Here is a 19,117-nt window from a genome sequence, read left to right as displayed (position 1 = left end):
ATATTATATTTATAGCAATGAAAGTTTGTTGAATGTGTCAGGTTGGACAATGGCACCAATGCTTTCAACCTACTTTAGTACAACTGTCAATATATATAGATCAATCTGCTGATCAAAACTTGATAAAAATTTTCAATCAATACACTTAGACAAACTGAAAGACAGACAGACAGACATACAGACAGACAGTTTTGGGCGATTGCAACAATGCTTCTTTCATCTTGCTTCAGCGTGATTGGCTGATCAACTTGATAACCTTGCTCAAGAAGTGGAGACAGATGGACAGACGGACACTGAGATGTAGTAACTACAGACGAAGTACAATGTACTAATGTACAATGTACTAATGTACAACGTACTAACCTGTGCTGCCATGATGACCAGATCGGAATCTTTACAGACTTCTCGGAGAGCATTTTCCAGATGCTCGTAGTCGATGTCTTTTAATTCCACTCCAGGGAAGAGGTCTTTGACCAGGGAATCGAACCTTGCGCCATCTGCAAATGTTAGCTTGGACAGTGTGTTGACTCTCAAAGCTTGAACCAACAGTTTGCTCTCATCAATGTCAGTTTTACCTTCACAAACAAAATGAAAAAAAAAAAACAAGATATTTGAATTCATATTATCCCATAAATAATAACATTTATGATAATGTTCATCCAAAGTTGACAATGGAGGGTTAAGCAACTTGACCATTTCTGAACACAAAATCATACATAATCAGTTATTGTTTGTAAATATTTCTACGTTGAGAGGACAACCAAATATTTTTTAATAATAAATAAATGAATAATAAATTATTCCCTACGTACCATTGGTAGCAGCCTGCTTCCTTGCAATCTGAAGGAGGTTCCCTGACCCTCGTAGAACCGTTTTGAGTGCCCTCAGTCCCCAATCATAGTGCTGCTGGGGAGTCAACAGTTCCCTACAAGCAAGAACAAACTCAAAGTTATTTTCATTAATGTTATGAAAAATGCATAGCACCTGTCTTCCTACATAGAATAAATCTCTTGTGTATTTTCCTCAATCCACAACACAGTGTGTAACTAACACTAAATATCTAACAACCTCCCAAATCAATATCAAGTAACATTTTGCAAAATAATTTTTATTCATAAATTACAAAACCCATGTACCTTATTATAGGAACCACAACTGAAGCTGTTTTAGCATGTTTATCAAATTAAAGGTAACTACTGTCACTTACTTTGATAAGTTAAATATCGCCACCTGTTTTCTACCCAGACTTTTCCCTTCCTTGAATCACTTACTTTGACAAGTTAAATATAGCCACCAGTTTACTACACAGACTTTTCACTATCACTTACTTTGATAAGTTAAATATCGCCACCAGTTTTCTACCCAGACTTTTTCCTTCCTTGAATCCTTCTGAAAACAAGATCACTTCGGCGATCTGTTCGTTGTCAGGTCTTGACATAGCGACCGGTCTGAACAGCTGCTTCAGGTTATCCGGCAGCTTCTGACGACCTCCGTAACCTTTGCCGGCAGGGTTCAGGGTGATGAAGATACCAGAGTTTGGATCAATGTCAACCTGAGTCAGAAAGTAGGGACAGTTTTAGTAAGTTTTTTATTTCAAAAAAGGCGGGTAAATTTATAATCAGTTTAGAGATGAGGAGCTACCTGCCGATAAATCAAATTGAATAAGATCAAATTTTAAAGTTTCATTACTCTTTATATGGAGGACCTACCATCTTCCTGATGGAATCCTTATCTTTTGTGACTTATACTACATAATCAGAATGTCTTACCATCCTCTCAAGGAGCTCACATGAAAGCTTCATTATCCTCAGTAACAGATTTATACTTTACAAACAATCAGAATGACTTACTGTCCTCTCAAGGAGCTCACACAACAGCTTCCTTACCCTAGTTACATAAACTGCACAGACAATCAGAATGACTTACCGTCCTCTCAAGGAGCTCACAAGATGGCTTCCTGCTCTTAAGTGTAGCTTGTATTGTTTGGATCTGCATGGAGACAGCAGACAGCACGGCTTCTTCAAGTCTGTTGAATTCATCAAAGCAACCCCAGGCACCACACTTTACTAACCCAATGAAGATCCTTCCCATGGATTTCACATCAATTCCCTGCAAGAAAATTAATCAAAGTTAACCACAGACACAATCAAGCAAATCTTTGAAGAGTCTGATCTGTATCAGCTATTACTTCAGTTAAACTGACCCGTCAATTTTTTTTTTTTTTTTTTGTAAGAGAAAGCACTTTTGTCGTAGCTCATGTTCATATATTCATGAAAAGATGATCAATGGGACTATTAATCAAAACAGCAAAAGAACCTCACTTCGTGGTTGAAAAATTCCCTGAAAAAAATATTTCTCCTTGTTCCACTTGTGTCAACAAAGCTACATTTGAAACACAAGGTTCTCTCAAAGTGGTAATATTATGAACAGTTAATTACCCCCACACGACCAACTGATACTTCAAGTGTGTTGCCAGTTTAATGAAATTTGGGGATTTAAACAAATCTAGCATTTTATGAGGCATTATACGGTCCCTTTAAATCACACCCATTCTAATACAATCCAACACGTACTGCAATCTATCAGCTTGTTGAATTAAGCTCACTCAGTTAAGATTCATAAATATTATCTCACCTCATCGCAGTTAAAGACCAACACCTGTCTCCCGAATAAACCTCCAAGAGCCTTGACAGATTCAGTCTTGCCGGTACCAGCTGGGCCGTATGGGTTACCCCCCATACCCATGTGCATCCCCTGGGTTAGGGTCAGGTAGCACTTATCAGTGAGAGGCGTGTGTACCAGCTTTGCAGCATTACCTTGTAAAGAAAAGCAAAAAGTCTCAAAAGTTTTCACATCTTTACAGAAAACTCACAGTTTGAAGTTACTAACTAAAATATTTGCTGCAGGGCACTTACACTTTACGCCTCAGCTTACAGAAGGACGCTGCCTTATAAGAACATACCTTGATATTCATAGGTATACTGGAACTCTGCATCCACCATTCTCATTAGGGCTTGACCCCGGTCGTCGACGTAGTATCGTAGCTGCTTCTGCCATAACCACTCCTCTAGGGAGGTCACATGACTGTCCATCAACAGTTTGACCACATCAATGAAATGTATAATATCCAAGATGAGTGCCTGTCAGTAAACAGAATTTTATTTATTAAGATCATGTAAACATCCTAGGCATCAGTATTGCCAACTCCCCCCCCCCCCAAAAAAAAAATATAATAAAATGTCAATAATGGTCACACATTCTCAAACATCAAAAGGAATTTTACTCAGGTTGGTTTCCCGGAAGGGAAAACTAAGGAGTCACTCTTAACGACCTTGCAAAATTGTGAGGGGGGACACGGATTATAAAGTCGGCGATGATTATAATGCGGATAAGTCTATGCTATAAGTCGGAAATTACTTATTACGGTTAGATTTATCCAACACGGCAGCATACAGAAACGTGGTACTCAAAGCCGAAGCCAAAGTGAATTAATCAGGTCACTCATCTGGAGTCTAGCTAAGTTCTTCAATACCGCCCTCATTACTTTTCTAGGAAACATTTCATACTGTAGGTTTGATTTCCTCATTGAGACACTTAAGTTGTCTTATTAAACACTCCTCAAAGTATGATAATAATAAGGGAGATATCGAAACCTACTCAAACAAATAATTTTGAAAACTTTTAGCAATGTTTAGCATGCTAAACTTGGTCCTTATACTGATGACCTTTAAGATAAATATCTTGCTATCATTTAAAAAATGACACACAAGATCCTTTCCATTTCACCAAGTTTACAATCAACAATATCTTGCAACACAAAAGGATAGTTTATTAGTTGAATATTTTACTCATAGAGCCAGCTTGCTCAACAACCCATTGAACGAGCAACATCAACGTACTATACTGCAATACAGCTACAAACAGTCATTTGATGGTATGCTTTGTAAATTAGACAAAATTCTACAAAGTAGACTGGGAGCAGAATTGATAAGGGAAATGTACCAGGCTGTACCATCATAGTTGAGACTTCATTCACCCGCATGTTCACACAAAAGCTACGAACACCATGCATATATTCTATCTGTATCTTTCGATCAATATATGCACAGATACCACTTTATATAAGATATGAAAATATGCTTTAGTGGAGAATATGTTTAGACAGTCAGAGAGACACAGTTTCAGCAAATGAACCAAGTTCTGTACCAACAGCGGTATATCACTGTCAAATATGAAACGTCGTCCAAAAACATTGTTTAATAAAGAAAACCCGGTGATGAAGTTTTTAACTGCTGGATGATATGGTTCGTACCTTCAGTTTGAGTTCCAGGACATGGATGCTTGGGTCATTGTTAGAGCCAGCATCCTGAAGGTCTGTTGAAGTGTAACCGTCCATCTGAGCTTCCAACTCCTGGAGATAATTCTGGAGACTGTTTGATCTGATGGCCGCCTCGCACTGTTCTGTAAACTGGATCTGGCTTGCCAAACCGAGAATCTAAACGAAGGAAAAAATGATCATAACTCAAATGACCACTTACGGCCTAACGAGCAAGAGACGGTAATGGAAGGATGCCAGCAATAACCGGAGGACATCTACTAAAACTGGAAGGGGGCCAGCAATTACAGGAGGACATCTAATAAAACTCTACCATCCTGATGAAAATCATTCCAAGGAAATTCCATGCAAACATTTTTTGCTTAGATGATTCTATGAATCATATTCCAGATAACAGAAGGCAGTTGTAAATGTATTTTCTTTAGGCCAAATCACTTCACCCTGAAACTGTTAAAAGGTTCTATACCCACCTCCACCCTCTGCCTCCATTCATCCAACATTTAATCCTCTTACAATTTTCTGTAAAAATGGTAAAATTTGTGAGTAAATACCCCCAAATATCTAAGACAACATTGAATATCTCAATTCAATCTCTCATTTAAGAAATGTTCTTACTTGTGATGGGAATCTACTGGGGTCCACTGCATCACCGTTTCTATGGCAACCGAGGCATTTTATCAGCAACTCTTGAAGTGTTTCCTTCATCTCAACAGCCAAGTCTCCCAACCAGAGCTGAAAGAAGAAAATGATTGTTACAATTAAGAAATTTCAGGATCAACGACTTTTAGTAATGATGATTGGAACAAACTAATTCTGACACATTTAATCCTTACAGTTTACAAATATGAAGATTTAAAACACGACAGTAACTCTAAATCAAACGACTGATAACTCATTTTTTCTTTCTCTTCGTTTTGTGTTTTATCAAAAGGTCGAATTTGAAACTCTCCTATATCATATTCTTCTCATTTGTGGAGTGTAATCTTGACAAGTCCTATCATACAGATAATTTATTCCACTTCTTGAGATTGACATCTTCATCATTTAAATGTGTATATACTAATTTTCCTGGAAGGTCACACTTTCCATTGAAAACTATACAGCAGTGGTGTGATATACAAATGACCACACCTCAAAGACAGAAAGAAAGAGCAGAACAAAAATTGCAGGTAAGAAAGTGAAATAATTCATTTTTTGACAAACTTTTTTGAGAAAAAGTAGCTTTTCATCCATGCATGATGATATCTGATCGTTTGTAAGCGATATACAGTATAAAAAATATTTTAAAAAACAGGATAAATGAATTAAATTTTTTGAGAGAGTATCTTAAAAATATTTCAATATAACAATATTACTATAACACCTTTTTGCTGCTGTAACATCACGTAAGCATCGCCGTCCACATGACTTTGTAAGCTGATAAATTACCCGAATGAACATACCTCGACCTCGGGAGTGATGGCAACAGACTTCTTGAGCGGTACCACCTCTCCCTCTAATGACTTCATGGCAACGATGTGTTTAGATCCCTCGTCAAACTCAACGCTGTGGATTCCAGCAAAGAGTTTCTTGAGATGAGTCTGTATGACGTTGGGATTCGTGGACTGTCCCAGGATCTCCAGCAGGTCATCATCACCGATGAAATAGAAACGAGGAAATACCGACCGCTTCTCCTGAAATTAAAACATTACTTACATGAATGGTATTTAGGCAGTTATTCTACACTCTTTAGGAGTTCACAATTTTAATATATTCAATTGGGCAAAAAAGTGTAAAGAGGCTGCACAATTGACAAAACAGACATCTTAACTTTGGTCTGTAGCAGTGGTAGACCCAACAAAATTGATTGCGAACTTATTGCTAAGAGTGACAGTAGCTGCATGATATCTGATATATTTGAAATTGAATACTCTACTTGCAGGTGCAGTAAACTCATAATATTACTCTACCTGCAGGTGCAGTAAACTCATGATACTTGAATACTCTACCTACAGTTGCACTTAACTCATGATATTTGAATACGCTACTTGCAGGTGCAGTAAACTCATAATATTACTCTACCTGCAGGTGCAGTGAACTCATGATACTTGAATACTCTACCTACAGGTGCAGTAAACTCATGACATATGAATACTCTTCCTGCAGGTGTAGTAAACTGATGATATTTGAATACTCTACCTGCAGGTGCAGTGAACTCACGATACTTGAATACTCTACCTGCAGGTGCAGTGAACTCACGATACTTGAATACTCTACCTACAGGTGCATTAAACTCATGATACTTGAATACTCTACCGGCAGGTGCACTTAACTCATGATACTTGAATACTCTACCTGCAGTTGCACTTAACTCATGATATTTGAATACGCTACTTGCAGGTGCAGTAAACTCATAATATTACTCTACCTGCAGGTGCAGTGAACTCATGATACTTGAATACTCTACCTACAGGTGCAGTAAACTCATGACATATGAATACTCTTCCTGCAGGTGCAGTAAACTGATGATATTTGAATACTCTACCTGCAGGTGCAGTGAACTCATGATACTTGAATACTCTACCTGCAGGTGCAGTGAACTCACGATACTTGAATACTCTACCTACAGGTGCATTAAACTCATGATACTTGAATACTCTACCGGCAGGTGCACTTAACTCATGATACTTGAATACTCTACCTGCAGTTGCACTTAACTCATGATATTTGAATACGCTACCTGCAGCTGCAGTAAAACTCATATCTTAATACTCTTCCTGCGGGTGCAGTAAAATCATGATACTTGAATAGTCTACCTGCAGGTGCAGTAAACTCATGATACTTGAATAGTCTACCTGCAGGTGCAGTAGACTTATGTTATTTGAGTACTCTACCTGCAGGTGCAGTAAACTCATGATCTTTGTATACTTTACCTCTAGAAACTCATTTAAGGCTTTCTGACATCTTTGTAACTGATCAAGTAGTGTGGTCAGTGTGTTCCTCAGTCCTGCTTTACCAACCAAAGATAAAACTCTGTTATCTCTGCTCACATCCATCATAATACTCCTGTGAAACCAAGAAAGTATGAAAGGGATTAAGGACAGGCAATGACAATTTGTAGTTTCTGCAATACACTATATCAGGGTTGTCCAACCTTTTGCAGAGGAGGGCCACATGGAATGGTTATGATGAAGGAGGGGGCCACATGTGCAATGTGCGCACTGCGTGCACTGATTTATTTTCCTTCCTAATAAAACAGATGAATAAGGTCCAGCCGCCCCCCCCCCCCCTCTGCTGAGAGTGTCACACAAACTGACCTGTATGCAGTTTTTTTGGACCCAAAAGGTTTGAACTATTGATTATATAGCTTCAAATTGTTATCAATAAATCTGCTCACTAAAATTTCGCACCGTAGAGCACCTCTGGCGGGCCGGACGCAACCCTGCGGCGGGCCGGATGTGGCCCGCGGGCCGTAGGTTGGACAACCCTGCACTATATCTACCATTTATATCTACAATACATATATCTACAAGATATGTTACTGTTGTATCTAGCAATAAAACATGTTTTATGGCTATCATAGGACATGTTTTGTCAGTTTTGACAAGTGGGTTCACCAGTATCTTTAACTATGATCAACATTCATAATAAATACCAGCCTATTCTTTTAAGTTAGTTTCATTTACTGTCAAGTGAATTTCTACCCCTTGTCCCATCTCTTCATCCTGTTATATCTAAACCTACCTCACCCATCCCTCTGCCACCAATCCAAACCCTGCCCTGCTTCTCCCACCCCCCTCCCCATATCTTACCCACATGCCCTCATTGAACCTACCTGAAGTCGTCGTCCAGCCTCTTAAACCTTCCTTGTTCCTTGGGCAGAGCGCCCCTCCCAAAGATAGGTTCTAAATAGACCCACTTCCGTTGAATCTGGTTGAGGTTGTGTAGGTACTCATCTAAATCAGCAAGACGTTGTTCCCAGATGGTAGCTTTGTCTGCAAATCCCTTGTAGTACGGGGAATCCTTAAGAGACTGCAGTAGGCTCTGGTTGTCCCCGACCTAAGAGGATAATAAACAATGGTCGTCAGTAACAGGTACATACCAAAACACATGAAGAAAACTGTTACTTATTAACTAAATACATTCAAAATTAGTCATTCCTTTCTTATAATAATAATCTAAATACATTAAACTACTAAACTAAATACTAATACACAAAAATAAATACATTAAACTTAGACATTCTTTCTTACAATAATAATTGGCATGGAAGGGAGTTAATTCTATGTTGCTAGGCAACACACATGTACTCCTGGGAAAAGCCAAATGGATTGTTACTTACAACTCACTTCCAACAGCTTTCCAAATCACAGTATCAGATCATTTTGGCACTTCTTTTCTTTTGAAAACCAGACTATTCAGAAACTATGAAAAACTTAAATAATTTTAAGTTCCGCCCAAACTTTGCACTTTGAGAAGTTTCAGACAAACCTGACCAGCTTTAGCTAAGGTTAACAAGAAGGCATCACAAGAAATAGGGGATATACTTGTCACAACATGACAACAGAAAAGAATAAATGTTGACTCCCTACGTTAATAAATGTGGAGCATGAAACAAATATAATTATGGTCTCTCTCTGACAAATCTAAGCTTTTTAGAGTCCAGCAAGGACAAAAATTTTGCCATCATCCATACAGCTGTGATAAACTTGCAGCAATCTTTGAAATCAAGGATACTTTGGGTAGGATCAGACACTGCCAAACGTAAGATACAACAATAGCATTTCATTTGATTCCTTTCAGATTTAAATGATACATTAAACGTCAACGAACCTGAGTAACCAGATCCTTCCAATCTTTGATCAGCATGATCTGTCTGTCTTGACTATCTGAATATTCGGTCAGAGAGAAGACCGCCCCCACTCCCCAGACATCCAGTTCTCGTAACGCTTCGCGTATCGATACTTCGCCTTTAGCTCGGTTGAAGAGTTCCTACGGATAGATGAGATCATCGTTACCAAGGGAAATAAAAACACTATGAACCTAGACGCAGATGCAAATTCATCTGCAATAAAAAAATTATTTTCTTTCTTCTCTGATGTCACTTGTAAGACCTTCACCATTCTTGACCTACACTTTGACAATAATAAGAAAGATTCTTAACTAAAAAAAGGGAAATTTTACTTCTACTGTTATGATACAGTTTTAGTGTACTTCTCTGAAACTAGTCTTATAGTTAACATTTAACTCCTCATTCAGCCTCTTTCACTAGTTAGCTTCTTTTTTTCCTTTTTCTTGTTTTGTTTTCATTGGCTTTAGCTTGTTAGCTATTTCAACAAGTTAGCTTTTTAACTAATTACCTCTTTAAACCCTCTGTCTATTTAAATCCTTTTTTTAACTAAAGTAGCCCTCTAAATTTTAATCTCACAGGAAATAATATACCGGAAGTACAGGATTCTAAACGTAACTGAGGTATTTCTGTTTCATTTGGAAGAGAAACATAACCAATGTTCGTTGATTATAAGTTGAGGACAATAATGTCCTATACCTGCAACCAGTAATGAAAAATCTGCTCTTAATAAATTATTTAAGAACTAGAGGTATTACTAATGCACTAGTTTTGTGAAAAAGCTAAATATTTGCCCTTTCAATGATTTAGAATTGTTTTAATAAAATTATGAATTTTTTAAGAAATTAAGAATATTGAAATTAGAGTGTGCCCTTTTGGTAAAAAATAAATACGCAAAATAGTTGAATTTGTGGTACAGAAGGCACAGAGGATGAATTTAGTTTGGATGTTTTGAGGTGATTTTACAGTTTATTTCCTCAAATCAAAGTCACAAGTCTCACTGCCATGCAAAGTTGGCCTGCTCCCCCCCCCCCCCCATTTCCTCCCCCCGAATGTAACCCTCTTCTGCAGCCTCCGTATCAATGTACCTTCAATGCATCGGCATTGACTAGGATATGATCTGATGCAGCGACGATGTGTCCAAATGTTAGTCTGTCCAAGGCTGTGTTACGTGGCATCTTCAACATTCGATACATGTCAGCCCAGTGCTCTTGTGTGAACACATCACTACTGATGTACTTCAGAATCGGAATAATTTGCTGGAAAGAAGAAGAAAACAGAAAGAGTGGAAATACACCGGAAAACGTCAACGTTAAACATGCTCCCTTGAACCGCAGAGAGTCCTGACATGATATTTACCACAACATTACAAGTTAAAACACAGCCAAACAAACGACATTAATGCGATGAATCAAATGTTGGTGACATCATTTATGTACAATTTTTGGGCAACAAGAAAGTTAGATTTCTATATGATTGTCTATCACAAAGTATACGTAGCCGGCTTAAAGGATGATGGTTATCTCAACTCGTACTTCTCAATATCTGTCAAGAGAAATTGTCCCATGAAGAGAAGAACTAGATAAAAGATACTTCAACACAAAGATTCAGATCTTATTCTTGAAATCTTGAAATTTAAGCTCAAAACTGTTAAAGTTATGAATCAACTTTCCCAATCTGATTATCTTTTATTGCAACCTAAAGCATGATCTGTCCTATAATAGGTTGATGCAAAAAATATCAAGTAACTCAAAAAATAATACTTTCCTCCTCTCCTCATCCTTCTACCCCAAATTTCCTCCTCGAGGAAAATACTACCCATTTTTCTGAACTTGCCAGGGTTTCCCTGACCATCAGCAAAATTTGGTATTTTGAAATATTATTCAAACCTTTCGAAAATTACTGGATGATAGTACAATGTCTTTTGAAAGCTAAGCAGCTACTTTCAAATCTTATCAGCATTTGTAAAAACATGAAAGAACAGGCAATGATATATTATGGGATGCCATCTGGTACATTTCCCCACCTAATCAACTTAATATAAAAAGTAGAACAAGAATCTTTTCGCAAATTACACTTTTATATGATAAAGATGAAACCAATTGATTTGAAACTTCTCTACCAGTTAAAATATTTAACGACAAAATTTGATTGTAAAAAATTTGATAAAAAATGGCAGGTTCAGCTAACCAGATTTTCTTACCCTGTACTTTTCGATGTCTTTGGTGAGTCGAACAGTCATGACGGTCACGTCACCTCCATCTGCTCGGAGACGCTCAGCCCACTGAGCCAGGAAATCTTCAAAAACGTAAGTCTTTGATCTGTGGAGTAACGGTCGAGTCAATCATCCGATTAGCAACTGCCTTGAAATATACAGTGTAAATTTAAACTTACGGAAAAGAGCACGACTTGTATCCGATGTCAATGAAACTATATCAAACATGTATTCACGTAAAAATAAAATCATATGTTCCTTGAAAAGACAAGGGAGGCTCCCAGCATCTGTTTTCATTCAAAAGTGATGAAATGGGAATGCTATGGAGAGGCAGGGAGATACACAATATAGTACAGGAGGCTGCTTGATTTGTAACTTAGGCTAGGCCTAGGTTCATTTACTATCATTGTGTTTCATGCCATAGGCCAACTATTGGCAGTCATTTCCAAAAGTGGCATGTATGTTCTCAATGTCAGGTATGCTGGGCCTGCTACCTAAAATGCCATTCCAAATACTATTAAGATATCTCCCTCTATTTCCTCTTTCAAGTGTAGCTTTAAGAACTATTGATTAACTGACTTATATTTGTATTTTATCTGTTTTATGTGTAAGTACTAGACATTGAAGGTTATATTATGTAGGTGTTGTTAGGTGTATATGCAAGCCACTTGTTTCTAGGTGTGCTCGTGTCTATGCTTATCATGTGTACATATGTATCTACTACAACAGGAGTCCACAACAAACAAGCTTTCAGTGGCTTTCCAGAGAATCTCTTCAACGATTCTGTATATATTTGAAATTTGTATTTGCCATTCTTGGTCTTTACTATGGTATGTAGTTACATAGTCTTAGCTTCATACTGTTATATCTGCTAAAATGGTGGAAAAAAAGTTGAACTGAAATTGAACCAAACCGAACCGAACTAAAATCTGTTACAGCAATCATGAAAGGAACTCATACACAGTGTTACAGAAAATTTGGAAATCATGAAAGATTTTTGAGAAAAAAACCTTTGAGAAAAAAAATATTTGAGAAAAAAAAATTTGAGAAAAAAAAAATTTTGAAAAAAAAAATTTGAAAAAAATTTGAAAATCATGAAGAAACTTTGAGAATCATGAAAGAAACTCATACACTGTGTAACAGAAAATTTGTGTGACATAAAATGTCACATTGCAAATACAACCAGATACTTTCATTCACAAGAAAAGATGATGGACAAACCTGAAGACGATCCAGTCCTCCTTTTCGATCGCTTCCATCCCCACGCTGAATTCTTCGTAGAGCAGCCACATGACTTGTAACTGGTCCAAATCAGCCTTCATTTCCTCAGCCAGAGGGAAGGACGGATCGTCCAACTGGAAATGCTGACAGTCAGAACTGATAAGAATATTCGAGAGGATCATATATAAGAATAATATTCTTATCCTCTCTTTGTCCCTCCACAGTTTATCTCCTTCCTCTTCTCTTCTCCTGTTGCTTTCTACTTATAATCCCCTTTCATCCATCTCATTGTGTTCACCGTGCTCATTAACCTGTCTGTATTCTGTGCGTGTTTTTGTCCCCTCTGTTACTGTAACTTGTCATTTAGCCTCTGAAGAAGATCCTGCTAGGATCGAAACGTCAGGCCAACTTACTTTTACACATTCTATTACACAGGCTCTCTAGTGGATAAGCAGTTTGCTAACAGTTTTATTTTATTTTTATTAAGAATAATATTCCTTGAAAAATAGGAAATATTTTATACTTCAATATACTTTACTTAAATGTTTCCTTCCCTCAAAGGGAAGAGTTTGGCAATATTTAGCCACCAACAATTTTTATCCATAGGATCATTCAATACTATACTTAACAATACAGCCAATATATTTGTTGTAGCTATGCCATATCTCACTGTTTTAGATACATATCCGAGGGAATTATGAGACCTTCAAATATGTTTCATGACTTTTTAAAGCAATCACATCTTTTAGACTTGGGCAATTAGTAGTTAAATTCTTCCTCAGAATCCAGACTCATGTAGCGATTGTGCTTCCGATGTTATATTCGAGTTTTTAATTTGCACAGCTTCACTATACGATAATGCACTAAAGCTCCCAGGCCTGTGGTTTTGCTTAACACAGACCAAGCAGAGGTTATGTTATGCCCACAGTAGACATATTAGCTACCCTTAGATATTAGTTGAATTATTATAAAGAGTCAACTGTTTGTGCAAATCTGGACAATATCTTACATGAGGCTAGCCCTGGTCTTGTCGAGTTCTTCAAATTCTTGCTTTTTCTCTTTGATGGTTTCCACTGCTTTCTTACAAGCCTCCTTTTCCCCGCTCTCTACCAGCTCTGGTTTTGGTTTGAACTGATTCCATCGAGCAGCAAATTTTTCTAACTCTGCGTTAAATTCCTCCACTCTGGAGTAAACGCTATTCTTCATGACTTCCAGCTGGGTAATATCATGAGGAGGAGGATGAGGAGGGGGAGGAGAAGGAGGAGGAGCAGGAGCAGGAGCAGGAGGAGGAGGAGGAGAAGGAGAAGAAGAATTTTCTTTTATTAAATTTGAATTCACTGGCGATTACAATTCCAAAAAAAGATCGAGGGTTACCAAAACAAAAAATTAAAAAATTCAATAACCATGACGTATTTCTACCACTCAGTATGAACAATGAAAGCTACAGACATTTTGTAGAGAGACTACTTCTTTCACAGCTGAAAATTTCTTGTGATTCTCAATTTCCTGAAGTGACAATTACAAGTTAAGAGAGAGAGAACTGTTAACAACCTGCTCATCTACTGTAGGTAAATGTATCAAGGCCCGACATTTTGATTCTGGCAGGATTTTTTTCAAAGACATTTAGTCTGTCTCTCACACAGATCCCATTGGGATGGAAATGTCAGGACCCGGGCTTACTACGACCATCCCATTGCCCTTGTTAAGGGGAGGATAGCCTACTTTAAGTCATTCCATCGATCAAGTCAGATGAATTGCAAATTAGATGTACAGCTATTTTACTTCTTCCCCTATATATGTCTTTCTCTGGGGTTTTTTGGACAAAACAAAAGAGAGATTCTACTACCTACCTGTTCATTTATCATCATTTCAAAACCGTCAACCATCAGGTCAAACTTGCCCCACTTGCCAGGTACCTCATTGAGCTGTTCGATGTTGGTTCCTGCGACTTGTCGTAAAAGCTTGTGCTTCTCGCTTGCTTTATCAACAAGTGAGTAAACCTTTCATGAATAAATGTAACAAAAAACAAAAAAAGCTAAAACACCAACTTAATAATGAGTTGATACGTGACAATAACCCTAACATGAAAATCAAATTACAACAAATGATAATATATTGTTAGAAGCGATTTAGATTAATTTATTTATCAAATAAAAAATAGAATATCAAAACAACAGCACACACTTTGAAAACAGTGAAGCAATAACAAAGCATTTTTGATTACTCTCTTCAACAGTGTTATATACATAAGGTAAACATTTTCCAATCATTGTGTAACTGGTACCTCTACTGCCCTGGAATTGGCTTTGCCCGTTAGTGATGTACATACAACATTTCTACTTTCTTCCTTGTTTTTGTGTATGGGGGGAGGGTGTTTCTGTTCATGCAGTGAAACAGTGATTTTCTCCACATTTAGATGTAGTCAGACCGATTTTTAATTACCTTAGTATTGACTCAGAGTACATTTTTTGTCAATAATTATTGGGACATGAAGAGACTCCACCGCCCCCCACCCCCTAACCAGGGTAGGAATGACAGTCAAAATACATCAATGTCAAGTATCACTCTCAAAATTTATAAAAAAGGTATCAAATGGACATGGTCTTTTACAAACTAATGCCATCCACATTCACCAGACATACCCTGGCTTTGGGGTTCCAGAAAAAAACTTAGATTAGATCATAGAGCAACAGCTGTTCTTTTAAAGGTAAGCTCCAGTACCATAACGATATAAAATGCAAATTTAAGAAAGAATTTGCAGAGAACCCCCACATTAGCAGAGAAGAGGATTAATGATAATCATAATAATACGTAATACTTATATAGCGCCTCCCAGAAATCTCGAAGCGCTGTACAATAAAAAATAAGTAAAAAGGAACATAACCAGTTAAACCAGGCTAAGAACTATAATGACAGTTTAAAAACAGCTAAACTTACATCATTTTTCTTCTTCTTAATCTCCTCATACTGAGCGCTTGCTTCACCCATCTCCTCCACAGACTGAGGTCTGACTGCTAGGACCAACATGGACTCGTCCAAGAATTTATTCATTGTGTTGACGTCATCCAGGACAGAACGACGCAGAGAAAACAGGAGAGCGTCAAACAGGCGCTGTATCTGATCATCGATGGCAGCTTTCACCGGGGTGCATGATACACTGATACAGTCCACCTTGATCTCACTGGTTAAGGAGGAGGAAAGTATGTGCCTAAGTAATGTCTCCAAAGCAAAATCGTAAACATGACACAATTATGAAATCTAGTTCCAGGGTCTTTTGTGGTAGTTAATGTTTTGATATTCTGCCGTTCAAAATCTTCATCTTCTTTTCCCACATATTTTACTGACGTTGTCTTTTGGCATTGTAGATAGGCTATTGATCAATGGTTGTTAAAATGTAGTCGTGGTGACAATAACTACCATGTAGTCATGGTTACAATTACATCTTAGACATCATCTGAGAACTTGCGTGTTATCAATTATTTCACAGTGCCAGACTGGTTACCAATTAATTTTAGGTAACATCAAGCAATGCTCCATTTTCCATCACTGTATAGTCCCATACAAGCGATCTTATCAAATTAAATCTATTCATCACAACCAATACTGAGATTCTTTTTCTCCAAGTTGACACTTACTTACCTCTGCAATTTCTCTGAGTCCCTGCCCCTGATTTTGAGGGCCTTGAAGTTTTGCTCCCAGTCGCTGGGTCCATGTAGATGCTCGGATATGAGATGGTCCAGATCAGCAGATCCCATAGCCACCCAGTCCTAGAAAGTCAATAACAACAAATGTGATTAGCAGAAATTAATAATTAATTCATTAAAGGTTTTATCAACGACAAAAAAACACAACCAATTTGCCACACCACACTCATCCATTGATTCATTGTTGTGTCCAGTTACTAGTGCATTGTTCCATACATATGCTACATAGTATGTGTTTCCTCACACAAGGGATGCAGCAATCAGTAGGTTGTTATTGATATTTAAAATGAATGATAATTTAAACCAACATATTGTCATGTTATAAAATTGAATACATTTATTTACTCTGTTAAGCTCCTTTAAGTTCCTTGGCGCAACCCTGGAGATTTTCCCCAAACTTTAAAATATCCCAAATTTGACAAATCTGTATCTTCTTCCCCATAAAACTGCTATGAGCATACTGTGTTGACCTAATGGTGCAGAAAAAATTCCTGCATTCTTTATAAGCAATCAACTTCAGCCACCCCCCCAACCCCATCCCCCCTCTCAGAATATCCCTTCAAAAGCACAAACCAGACATGTCTGGATAGTTGCAGCTATAATTACATCAACATTTTTCAATATTTTAAGCAAATTATTGAGGAATAGGTTCCAATGCTGTATATATTTCTGCATCTAACGTAACATAGCAGATGTGTCCACCAGATTGTATCCATAGTGATAAAACCTCTGATTTACCTTGAATATGCTTTTAGTCTGGTCGAGTCTCTTGAAAAGCTGCTCAGCTTTCTGGTAGACCAGAGCGAATCCCGGAGCATTGCGTTCGACGATGGATGGGAATATGAGCGGCTCTCCCGTGTCGCCGATACCTCTGAAGTGAAACGGGATGCTTATGAACTTCTTCATCTCCCGGTAGTACTTTGCTCTGATCTCCTCAAACGGAGGTCTGAACTGCAACTTGTGTTGTCTAGGAGTGATCAATGAAAATAAATACAAGTTAAGAAAAAACAATCAATAACTCTACTTTGTCATTCGTTAAAATTGGTCACTTATATATACTTAATATCTGAAATCATCACCAAAAATTTATATCTTTTCAAAGATACTTTCTAGGTTGGTCTGACAGTGTTCTTTTAAACAATGCAACATCACTGAGAGATAAAATGTCTTACAGATGGATGCAACATGCTGGTTAAAATCTGAGCATGGGTGACCATTTATTCAAGTTTCTAGAATATTTGGAGCCATTAAAGGATCTCTAAGTATCTGTAACTATGGTGATGACTGTTATTTCGTTTATCGCCATTCAGTTACATTTCATCATGTGGACCGCTGACATGGAGGGTAAACATAGATAAATTTCATACCTATTGGATTAGCAATTATACCTGTAAGTCAGTTCCACCCTGATCTCGGGTAGGTTTTCATTTAGGCCCTCTAAGCCCAGTTGATACTGGTGTTCTAGAGCCTTGTAAAGTTGCCGGTCCCAATGCATCTTCCAAGTCTTCATATCCGAAGACTTGTAACCCTAAAAGCATGATGGGAAAAAAACAAAGAAATTCATCTGCATGATTTCCATGTTCATTAGTACAGCCTACCTTCTACTGATGTTGCATCAATGTTACTTTACTTTATCTGCGTAATTTAACAGTCAGAGTTATGTCCACAGTATGTCCCATCAATGTCGTATCCGCTTTTGTAATAGTTGTTCGTTCAATGATTTCTTAAAGAAAACATCAGTAATCTTTCTATTTTAAATGTATATTACAAAAATACATATGCATTTGTCTATGTGCAGGGTAAAGGTTTTGTACATTTCTCTATCGTAGATACAACGATGCAAGAATATAGAGAGGAGATCGGAGGAAACGTTTTGTCCAGTGCGCACAAATCGTCTGTTTTTAGAGGGTGAAATCGGATCAACAAACCTGACTCTCTAGGGTAGCAAAGATGCCCCTGATCTCCTGCATGCCCTCCTTCCATCGTGACTGTTGTCGTAATAGATCGATGGACATCAGTTGAGTGACCTTGGGATAAATGAGATCAACAATAAGAATTTAGAATAGTTCCACATTTCAACTAAAACATTTCATCTTCTAGAGGCATGACATCACACAACGGCAGTCCCCTGGCATGACCTGTTCACCTTGAAATCTTAGGTTAGTTTAGTTTAGTTAAGTAGAAAAAAAGGATCAAGAGGGACACTCAAGTCCCCATTAAGGACCCTATAGGAGAGGGAAAAAAACTGAAGACAAACACTCAGACCCGATTACATTGCTTAAAGTGCTTGTCCAAAGCATTCTTAAACCCATTCACACTACTTGCAAGTACTGTCAAAAAAAATTACGGGGAGTTGCTCATTACAAAAATCGCAATCAAATTAAATTGACATTATGGATTGGTTTGCTTCTCCAGTAAATCTGAAGTTCACATAATGTAGCTCTCCAGCCATGCCCAAACTTAACATGGGTGCTGTCGTATCTGTCGTTTTGAAATTCCACGAAAACTTGACAAAGGTGCGGTTGATCACTTTAATAGAAGGATATACAATTTTGTTTGTAATTATTGAAGAAGAGATCTTTTAAAACATATTTTCAAAGTTTCAAGTCAAAGGGTTTCACGCTGTTTAACTTGTGCTTTTTGGAAGCATTTTTTCCTTTGAACCAAATAAGTGGAAACCTTGAACTATTCAATCACTCAGGGCTGCTTCGGTGTGTGTTCACATGCTTGTGAGCGCTTTCACAAGATCATGCAATTTGATTCAGAGATCTGTATACAGTACAGATTACACACATTAGGACCAGTACATAACA

The 19,117-nt window shown here is 37.6% G+C and overlaps 1 protein-coding gene across 3 annotated transcripts in view; it reads right to left on the bottom strand.

The window, feature by feature from the left end:
• Positions 1–19,117, bottom strand: part of LOC139979434 (cytoplasmic dynein 2 heavy chain 1-like) — a 91,103-nt gene that overhangs the window by 51,952 nt on the left and 20,034 nt on the right. For all 3 annotated transcript variants that reach the window (XM_071990214.1, XM_071990213.1, XM_071990215.1), the window contains exons 13-34: positions 18,233–18,331; positions 17,693–17,832; positions 17,043–17,271; positions 16,240–16,367; positions 15,538–15,781; positions 14,451–14,600; positions 13,610–13,815; positions 12,601–12,756; positions 11,368–11,485; positions 10,253–10,423; positions 9,149–9,307; positions 8,151–8,374; positions 7,249–7,381; positions 5,779–6,009; positions 4,952–5,068; positions 4,313–4,495; positions 2,963–3,140; positions 2,635–2,816; positions 1,927–2,109; positions 1,329–1,552; positions 813–925; positions 364–575 (exon numbers count right to left, since the gene is read on the bottom strand). In XM_071990214.1, coding sequence (XP_071846315.1) covers positions 364–575; positions 813–925; positions 1,329–1,552; positions 1,927–2,109; positions 2,635–2,816; positions 2,963–3,140; positions 4,313–4,495; positions 4,952–5,068; positions 5,779–6,009; positions 7,249–7,381; positions 8,151–8,374; positions 9,149–9,307; positions 10,253–10,423; positions 11,368–11,485; positions 12,601–12,756; positions 13,610–13,815; positions 14,451–14,600; positions 15,538–15,781; positions 16,240–16,367; positions 17,043–17,271; positions 17,693–17,832; positions 18,233–18,331 — 3,780 coding nt within the window. The remainder of the gene's footprint in view (positions 1–363; positions 576–812; positions 926–1,328; positions 1,553–1,926; positions 2,110–2,634; positions 2,817–2,962; positions 3,141–4,312; positions 4,496–4,951; positions 5,069–5,778; positions 6,010–7,248; positions 7,382–8,150; positions 8,375–9,148; positions 9,308–10,252; positions 10,424–11,367; positions 11,486–12,600; positions 12,757–13,609; positions 13,816–14,450; positions 14,601–15,537; positions 15,782–16,239; positions 16,368–17,042; positions 17,272–17,692; positions 17,833–18,232; positions 18,332–19,117) is intronic.

Source organism: Apostichopus japonicus, chromosome 14 (genome assembly GCF_037975245.1).
Source record: "Apostichopus japonicus isolate 1M-3 chromosome 14, ASM3797524v1, whole genome shotgun sequence".
Lineage (NCBI taxonomy): Eukaryota > Metazoa > Echinodermata > Holothuroidea > Aspidochirotida > Stichopodidae > Apostichopus > Apostichopus japonicus.
This window is presented reverse-complemented; position numbering and strand designations above follow the sequence as displayed.